Genomic DNA, 10,631 nt, shown 5'->3' with positions numbered 1-10,631 from the left:
TCGAATCAACCAAGGCATCCATGATGACCTCAGCGGCGGTGTCAACCCAATTATGTCCTCCGAGTATTTATCTTTAACTTGCGTCTCAAATCCAGGCTTTTGAGTTTTTGTAAGATCTCCAAATTGTCCTGGAGTTTGAGGAAAATGGTCTATCGAATCAACCAAGGCTTTCATGATGTCCCTAGCCACGGTATCAACCCAATTATGCCCTCCGAGTATTTATCTTTCACTTGCGTCTCAAATCCAGGCATTTGAGATGTTGTAAGATCTCCAAATTGCCCTGGAGTTTGAGTAAAATAGTCTATCGAATCAACGAAGGCATCATATCATGGCCGCGGTATCAACCCAATTATGTCCTCCGAGTATTTGGTTTTTATTTGCGTCTCAAATCCAGGCATTTGAGTTGTTGTAAGATCTCCAAATTGTCCTGGAGTTTGAGTGAAATGGTCTATCGAATCAACCAAGGCTTCCATGAAGTCTCTAGCTTGTCTTTCACTTGCGTCTCAAATCCAGGCAAGTGAGATGTTGTAATATCTCCTAAATGTCCTGGAGTTTGTATCAAATAGTCTAGCAAATCAACCAAGGCTTCCATGCTGTTTCCAGCAGCGGTATCAACCCAATAATGTTCTCCGAGTCTTCAAGTTCCACTTACGTCATAAATCCAGGCATATGAGATGTTGAAAGATATCCAAATTGTCTTGGAGTTTGAAACAAATGGCCTACCGAATCAACGAATGCTTCCATAATATCCCCAGCCGCAGTTTCAACACAATTATTTCCTCCGAGTAATTATCTTTCACTTGCGTCACAAATCCAGACATATCATATGTTGGAAGATCTCTAAATTATTCTGGAGCTTAAATGAAATGGTCTACCGAATCAACCAAGGCTTCCATGAAGTCCCTAGCCACGGTATCAACTCAATTACGTCCTCCGAGTATTTGACTTTCTCGTGCGTCACAAATCCAGGCATATGAGATGTTGTAAAATCTTCAAATTGTCCTGGAGTTTGAATCAAGTGGCCTACCGAATCAACCAAGGCTGCCATGATGTCTTCAGCCACGATATCAACGCTATTTAGTGGACGTGGACATTTTTAAATTACTTTGCAAATGAACCACGACTTGCAAATCAACCCTACCTTGAAATATGTCTCCAGCAGATGTTTTTATCCAATCTTCCGAGCCCATGCACATGTTTGGTATATAAAAATGCAATGTTATTAGTCCCCCAAATCGCGCTGGATGTGGATCAAGTAGTCTGTCAACCAAATCAACCTCACCTGGAACTATGTCTCCAGCGAAGGTATGTATCTAATCATGTCTTCCTAAATGCTAAATGCACACATTTAGTCGAATCAAGTACGAGACACTAAAGAAGGCCTCACGTATCTGGTAAGTTACAATTACAAATTGTCTTATGACAAGTGATTACCCAAATCATGCAGCTAGGGATGACAGTGTACCGGAGTGTGAGATTTCTGCTACCGTGACTGGTTCTACGTAGTACTTAACGTACTCCTCCCAAAACAACGCGCTTTACGATGCCTCTCTGAAATGTTTTCGATTCCCTCATTTTCTCGATTCAAAGAGAAAAAACCGAAATAAACCAGGTACAGTCAAATCTCCATGAGTCGATATTGAAGGGACCATCGACTCATAGAAATATCGAGATGTGGAATAGGAAATCTTTGGAAAGCTCTTTGGAGGGACCATCACAGTAACCCAGAAAATATTTTTTGATATGGAATAATTTGCTTCCATGAGTCGATATCGAGTCATAGAACATCGACTCATGGAGGTTTGACTGTAGTAAGTGATCTCTCCTTTCTTTCGTTTAACCAAGACACCAACCTTTTTGGATTGTTTCACCATTCTCTTCATAACTTTTGAAAGTAATGACCGTCGACTAGAGTGTGCCAACTACAGAGGGATCACCCTTCTGAACTCGGCGTACAAAATTCTTTCGCGTATTCTGATTAACAGACTGACACCGCTAGAAGAGTCCTTCATCAGCGAATACCAGGCAGGTTTTCGTGAGGGTCGAACCACGACGGATCAGATGTTCAGCCTGCGGATGATCATTGATGAATTCCGGGAGTACAATTTGCAGACTTACCAAAAGTTCTTGTAGGTGTATCGGGTAGCCACCCCTCCACCTATTTTTTGGCGATAATGTACATCAATATGCTTACCTATACGTTCCATTCTAGTTTCTCCTTCCGTTTACCTCGAGGACACCATTACTAGAACCTGATTGTATCAATTTGATCAATGATGATCGGATTTAACGAGACGTGCCTGAAATTAGACTTCGACTGACAAAGTTATGTTCTTAAAATTGAGGTTTTTAGGGTAAAGTTTCATTAAGACAAACATACACGGTCGGATGATTATAATAATAATAATAAACAATAAACATCATAAGTAAAGTACAACATCTCAAATGCCTGGATTTGTAATGCAAGTAAAAGACAAATACTCGGAGGTCATAATTGGGTTGGTAGCGCGGCTGGGGACATCATGAATACTTTGATCGATTCGATAGACCATTTGATTCAAACTCATGGACAATTTGGAGATCTTACAACATCTCAATTGCCTAAAACTGCGACGCAAGTGAAAGACAAATATTCAGAGGACATTATTGAGTTGATGCCGCGGCTGAGGACTTCATGAAAGCTTTGGTTGATTCGGTAGACCATTTGATTCAAACTTCAAGACAATTTGGAGATTTTACAACACCTCATATGCCTAGATTTAAGACGCAAGTAAAAAACAAATACCCGGAGTACATAATTGGGGTGATACCGCGGCTGAGGACATCATGGAAGCCTTGGTTGATTCGATAGACAATTTTGCTCGAACTCCAAGGCAATTTGGAGATCTTACAATACCTCAAATGCCTGGATTTTAGACGCAAGTGAAAGATAAATACTCGGAGGACATGATTGGGTTGATAACGTGGCTAGGGGCATCATGAAAGCTTTCGTTCATTCAATAGACCATTTTACTCATACTCCAGAAACATTTGGAGATCTTACAACATCGCCTATGCCTGGATTTGAGACGCAGGCGAAAGACAATTACTCGGAGGACATAATAGGGTTTATACTGCGACTGAGGACATAATGGAAGCCTTGGTTGATTCGATAGACCAATTTGCTCAAACTCCAGGGCAGTTTGGAGATCTTACGACATCTTGAATACCTGGATTTGAGATGCAAGTGAACGATAAATACTCGGAGGACATAGTAGGGTTTATACTACGGCAGAAGACATCATGGAAGCCTTAGTTGATTCGATAGACCATTTGATTCAAACTTCAGGACAATTTGGAGATCTTACAACATCTCAAATGCCTGGATTTGAGACGCAAGTGGAAAATAAATACTCGGAGGACATAATTGGGTTGATACCGCGGCTGGGGACATCATGGATGCCTTGGTTGATTCGATAGACCATTTTACTCAAACTCCAGGACAATTTGGAGATCTTACAACATCTCAAATGCCTGGATTTGAAACGCAAGTGAAAGATAAATACTCGGAGGACATAATTGGGTTGATACCGCGGTATGGGACATCATGGAAGCCTTGGTTGATTCGGTAGACCATTTGATTCAAATTCCAGTACAGTTCGGAGATCCTAGAACATCATAATTTATTATCACACATGTTTCGTATATAGTTTACAATTATTTTAACAAGTTCACAGTAGACAACATGCTTGAAAACATTTTCTGAAGCTTCATACATCCTGTAGTATAAAGTGGTTCCTAAAGGTACCGAATTATCATCGTATGCATAGTAGGGATGCTCAAAATGTGTTCTTATGTTCCAGGTGATGTCTTTTATTTGTTATTTTATCATTTCCATCATCACTATATGAATAGATATCATTTTTGGTAATGAAATATAAGTATATCTCCAAAATCGCATTTTTCTAAATCCGTTGCTTTACTCCCACAGCTCTAGTGAAAAATTGAACACCCCTAGATACAATATTTTGCAATGTTCAGAAACTAGAAGAGATGGCTAAGAGGTTGGTGAAAAAACTGAGAAAATCGGTTGAAAAACCACTGAGATATAGCCATTTGAAAATTTAGTTACAACGATTTTCTGAACGAATGAATCCTAGTGTTAATAGGGGAAGTGGGGGTAGCACGCCCATAGGGGTTAAAACGCGCCACCCCTGAATAAGGTTAAATATCCCCATTTTGATTATTTTCAATAGTCTATACGATAAAGCAATGAAAAATATTGCCATTGGATACATATATTTCATGATTTTTCTCTAGTTATACATGAAAAACTCGAAAAAACGATTTTTGCGTGTTTTGATGCAATTCTAGCTCGGTGGAATTTAGTCTTTCTGTCGCTGTTATACATTGATAAATTAATAATTGAGCCATGAGCCATGCTGCTTACTCGTGTTCTTTATGTTCCACACGAAATCGTCGTCAAAAATGGTTTTAAAACGATTTTTTTGGGCCTTCAAACTTCTGAGGTCGGTGTGGGGCATTACGCCCATGCTCATTTCGTATGACCGAAACAGCTGAAACATTCGGTTAATTGCCTTAATGTAGGCAATTAAAATGAAAATCAGTACGATAAGCACATGCGCGTTTTAACCCATCCACTGGCGCATCTCACCCCGCATGGTTTCAAAGTCATTTTTTTTCGGGTGCTTTTTAAAAATCAAATTTCTGTGCAATAAAATGGACAATTAGATATCTGTTATCGGTAGTCGCAGATATGCTGTTCTTCAGTATGCGCTGATGAAAACTGGCTGAAATGGTGGTTTTCATTGATAAAAATGGCATTTTCCTTAACGTGGGCGTCCTACCCCCAGTTCCCCTACTGGTCGAACCTGCCCGATCTTACTGGGCTTGTTCTTGATCTTGCTTGTTTTTTTTTCGTTCTAAATGGCAATCGTTTAGTCGTCGCCTTCTAGATCAATTTCAGCTCGAGCTTGATGGCTTTCTTCGGAATTCATGGAAACGCATTATTTTTTACATTTGTTCAACTTTCCCAGCAAAATGTTCTATTTTTTAATATACATAAACACAGCGAATCCCAAGACGAATCGATTAGTGAGAAAACCGTACAGATCGGTCGACCCGATCGTGATATTACTTCAAAGGAAATGCAAACTCATTTAGATTGATAGATAACAGTAATATGTTCATTTGAATTCATGAATTTGATAAACAAGCCTATAGTCAAATTTCCATATACAAAACAACCCTTTCTTCAACGTCCTACATTGTGAAAATAATCATATTGTATATTATAACATCGAAATTAAATAATTAAAATTTAAAAAATTGAATAAAAAAAACACTCCGGATATAGGGTAACCGTACCCTTAGTGGAGGTAGCACCAATAGTGGAGGTAGTGGGGTTTTAATGAGATTTATCATATCTATACACTTTACGATGGTTTCAGTTGATGCGTCTTGCTTCAAATATCCTGTTAAATTCAACTTATCTTAAGATTTCACTTGAAAAACTATTGAAAACAATGATTTTCCTTAACAAATTTGACTCCCTTGCACCTATAGTGGTGCAACTGTACCAATAGTGGCGAGTCTCATAAGAAACCAATGGATAGCACCACTATGGGAACCAAAATTAATTTTTACCGCCACTAAAGGAACAGTGTACCCATAGTGGTGCAAGCAATATTTGGTAATTGTTGATGTTAAATGATGGGGAGTGTTTTGATGTTCTGTGTTGTTCTCGTTGCTATTTTTATGAGTGGAAAATCTCTTCTAAGGATGGCTATAATCGATGGTGTTAGAATTTGGATATTGGGTATTGATCTGTATGTTAATGTTGAGGGTGCATTCTGTGCTGGAGATTCACGGATCGGGTGGATCGGCGGTGTTGTTGTTTGGATTGTCGATGACGGTGCTGTGGCTGGTGGTGGTACTTGCAGTGGTGGCGGTTGGTCTTGAGGTTCAGTTGGTGTTGGCGCTGGCAGTGGTGGTGATGATGTTGGCAGTGACCATGATGTTGTTGTCCTGTGATGAGTTCTGTTTTGATTCTGTTCATCAGTCTGTTGATTAGTGCGGATGGGTAGTCGTTGCGTCGTAGGTTTTGGAAAATCACATGCTTCTGTTGTTCTATAGGTGTATCGGTTGTTAGTTGCATTACTCGTTTGATGAAATTGGAAGCAACATTCAATTTCATGTTGGTCGGATGGAAGGAGTTGTAGTTGAGCAAGCGTCCAGATGATATTGGTTTCGAATACCAAACAGTTCGGAGGGTGTGATCTTCTTTGCGGATTCGATTTCCATCGTGAACTGTAGGTGTTGGTTGAATTGGTTGAAGATATTCAAAGTATGTTCTACTAGTGGTTTTGGTAGAACGAGGAATAAATCGTCTACGTATTTCTTCAACACCGGAATTGTGAAGTTCAGTTTTGTGATCACCGTATCTAGCAGGTCCTCCATAACGTAGTCGGCTAGAATAGGTGACAGTGGACTTCCCATGGCAGTCCCAAAAGTCTGTTGATAGTACTTGTCTCTAAACATGAAGTAGCTGTTATTTAGACCTAGTTCAACCATTTCCAAAAACAGATCTAGGTTTATATCTGTTCCCACAACACCACCACTGCCAGCGCCAACACCAACTGAACCTCAAGACCAACCGCCACCACTGCAAGTACCACCACCAGCCACAGCACCGTCATCGACAATCCAAACAACAACACCGCCGATCCACCCGATCCGTGAATCTCCAGCACAGAATGCACCCTCAACATTAACATACAGATCAATACCCAATATCCAAATTCTAACACCATCGATTATAGCCATCCTTAGAAGAGATTTTCCACTCATAAAAATAGCAACGAGAACAACACAGAACATCAAAACACTCTTAAAGCCGGTAAAAGACCCGGTTTCGCCGTTAGACCAGCATAACGTAATATACAGCATACCATGCATAGACTGCGATAATGTGTATATAGGCATGACCACGAATCAATTAAAAAAGAGGCTGAGTGGGCATAGGTCAAATGTAAACAAACTAATAGAGACACAAACGAACACACTCAATCTTGATGTAATACAAGCAAACACAGCCCTTGTACAACACATGATAGACACAGAACACACGTTTGATCTAGAAGGCACCAAAACAGTTGATCGCACATTACGACCAACTGCCTTGCCAGTGTTAGAGATGTGCCACATCCAAAACACGCCACATACAGTAAATTATCGTACAGACGTTGACAATCTCAACACCACATACGCTGGTATTCTACACACAGTGAAGACAACACTTATGTGTAGAAAACAATCCCGCCATACTACCCGTAATACTATCACTGATACCATCGGCCAAACCCAACAATCGCCATGATGGATATAACTCCATCTGTCTTCAATTTTTAAACCTACCGTTTAGTACCGTCAAGTTGTGTATGCGTTGTGTCTATGTGCAGTGAATATTGTCTTTTAATTAATTTTTAATATCAAATGTGTAATGTAAGTTTCTTCACATGTTTGTATAATGCTAAGTAATGTTCTGATGATCGTCAATTTTAAAAATGTAATAGTAGGCAACTACAAGAAGCTCCAACTACCCAGTTAAGACATTCATTCCGTATGTAACGAGAGTCGGCCGACAGCGTATGTTTAAACAAATGTTCATGTTAATGTTTCCATGTTATAAAATGTTAAATGTTTCTAGTTATCCCTTGAAAAAGGTCCAATACACGGGACCGAAACGTCGGGCTATGCCAAACTAGCCGTCTTAATTAAATTAGACTGAGAAAGCCAACGTCAAAATATCCATTCTACCAGTCGCAATCTCCTACAAGTTTCTAATAAAGATATCGGAAACAACTACACTGAAAAAAAATCAGTTTCAACAGTTTCAAAAATTAAAACTCGATTTGCGAAAAAACGCTTTTTTTGATTTGTATGAAATTGTGTCTCAAGATAGGTGATTATGTTCCCTACCAACCGCCCCTACATCGCAAGCTGGGCACTTTGAAGGAAAAAAAGTTTTTCTAACAAAAACTTTTTCTTGTCGAAATTATTTTCAGTGTATTTTTATCCGTTGCGATTAGTTACGACCTAAATATTGTACTCTGCTTGACTGTACAGGAATATTTAAATATATGCATGTATATGTTAAATCCACTGGCACTCCTTGAAACTGAGAAAAAAAATCAATTCCGACAAGAAAAATTTTTTGTTAGAAAAACTTTTTTCCCTTAAAAGTGTCAAGCTTGCGATGTATGGACGGTTGGTAGGGAACATAATCACCTATCTTGAGACACAATTTCATACAAATCAAAAAAAGCGTTTTTTCGCAAATCGAGTTTTAATTTTTGAAACTGTTGAAACTGATTTTTTTTCAGTGTAGGGCTCAATTTGAATTGTTTCCGATATCTTTATTAGAAACTTTGACTGATTTTGCGATAGTCACCCATACAACATTTCTAGATTGTTTTGAGAATAGGTCGTATGTGCAAAAGAGAGGCTCTCTTTGTTCACGCTCTCTTTCGCTTGTACATAAGCTAGTTTTGCATATTTTGCCACATTTTCACTTCAGAACGCTAGACAAAGCTATAATCTTTAGATATCTGCCAAGAAATCTGAAGTAAACTTTATTATAGATCTGTAATAATCGAAAGAGAATGGAGGCAAAGAGAGACTCTCTTTTGCACATACGACCTATTCTCAAAGCAGTCTAGATTTTTTTGTAGGATGCGTCGTTTTTTAATTGTATCCATTTGAAAAAATCAATAAAAAAAATTTGGCCTTTTTCAAAAGATAGTCTGGATCAAATTTGGAAAAACTATGTATGTACTTTTCTTTTAATAGCACCTCTTAAAATATTGCACAAAAAGTCAATATAAACAATAAGAACACTTAAATGTTCCCAAAAATTCTATTTTGGCTTCATGCATTTTATCACAGCAAAAATCCATTAATTCCGCTAAGTGGATTATTCCATTGCTGTCGAGCGTTGATTTCAGAACCAAACACCGCATAGGTCAAGTGATCATCACGATAGTCAAGATGACATGGATATGACAACCACAACATCAGGAAAGTTTTCCTATCATTCATGCTGGTGATCACAGGCAGAAGAAGTGAAGACATGGTGAGTGACCAAGCGCTAGTTGCTAAAATGTCACTTTCATGGTGATCGTTACACCAAGCATGTGAGATCCACATTGAGCATCACAATTGAGTACTTGACACATGACCTGGATTTTGTTATTGTCACGCTTTGCGTGACTTGTACGGTGACACTTTGCAGCACTGATTTTAAGTACTTAAAATAGTGACCCATTCTTACCCCTAACGACGGTACTATGTTATCTCGACACTCTGATAATTGTACACTCAAAAAAATACACACGCGACTATAAAGTGTTTCGCCCTTGAGTTTGCCCTACTGGTCAAACATGTGAGACTCGAGTGTGAAACACTTTCAGCAACTCACCACTCAACATATTAATTACAACAGCAAAACACTTTCGAAACAAGTGTTGTTATGCTTGATAACAACAATGTTCCACATTGTATTTTAAATGCTTTGGCATTGAAATCAAAAAGTATTATTCTTTATTTGAAAGAGAAACAGCTTTGAAAGTGAAGGTTATAGTTGTTTAAATCCAATGTTTTTATTTGTCATTTCTATTGTTATCGCAATTAATATAAAAACCCGGTTTTTGGTGATATTTTTTTTATTTATTATATAATTTTTTTCTGCATATATGGCGATACCATCTATACACATTTCCAGTATGCTAACGGACCGTTCGGGTTATGTAATTTTCCACTTGCTGCTCTCGACTAGCAGCATTCTGTAAAGATTTCAAGAGTATGATTTATATGGTAATAGTATTTTTAACTAAATTATATCTACCTTAAGCACACCAGTCATGAACCTCTGCTTCTTTACTATATGACGAATGTTAGATCGAATGACCAGATTTTTTCCTGTGGAAACAATAAAAATAATAATAAGCATTTTATATGGACAAATATTCACAATAATTCATAGATACTGTTTCTATGATGGATCACACTCTAATAATTTTACTTACATTTTGATTTTTTTACTGCGAGCGTGGATCGCCTTTCAAGTACTTCACTAATTGCCACTACACTTGCCAGTTCATTTTTTTTTTCAAAGTGGAACATGTTTTTATAAAGTGTAAAACACTTTCGATTGTATTGATTGTACTTTGACAACTTGGCCAGCTAAACAACAGAATTCTCTTTATTGCCAAATCCGAAACGATTGAATCGAAAGTATTTTACACTTCGATGTCACTGTTACTGACTAGTAGGGCGAGACCAAGTGTATTCCACTTTGATTAAATAATCAACACACTTGATATCTGTGAGTGACCGGTAATTGAGTTCTCAAGTGTTTTAGCTCTTGAGCTCAAAGTGTGAAGAAGTTTAATCTGGAAAGATGTACTGTTTGAATCAAACAGTGGACCTACATTGACATTCATGTGCAAGAATTCATGAATCGAGCGTTTCAATTATTTTCAGTGTATGTCTCTATCAGTGTTTTTCATGAGAACATGGGTCTCCCAGGAGGCAGGATAAATAGGGATACCGTGGGGCATCGAAATCCATAC

The 10,631-nt window shown here is 38.3% G+C and overlaps 1 protein-coding gene across 1 annotated transcript; it reads right to left on the bottom strand.

Moving 5' to 3' along the window:
• Positions 1-5,869: 5,869 nt before the first annotated feature.
• LOC134203846 (uncharacterized) lies at positions 5,870-6,573 on the bottom strand (the record flags this gene model as incomplete). Its single annotated transcript, XM_062678687.1, has 2 exons — positions 6,258-6,573; positions 5,870-6,129 (listed from the first exon to the last, which is right to left on the bottom strand). Coding segments are annotated over exons 1-2 (576 nt in total), but the record flags the coding sequence as incomplete, so codon positions are not given.
• Between the last annotated feature and the right edge of the window lie 4,058 nt (positions 6,574-10,631).

The sequence above is a fragment of the Armigeres subalbatus genome, unplaced genomic scaffold (genome assembly GCF_024139115.2).
Source record: "Armigeres subalbatus isolate Guangzhou_Male unplaced genomic scaffold, GZ_Asu_2 Contig255, whole genome shotgun sequence".
Lineage (NCBI taxonomy): Eukaryota > Metazoa > Arthropoda > Insecta > Diptera > Culicidae > Armigeres > Armigeres subalbatus.
Note: the sequence above shows the minus strand (reverse complement) of the source record. Positions and strands in the feature narration are given on the sequence as shown.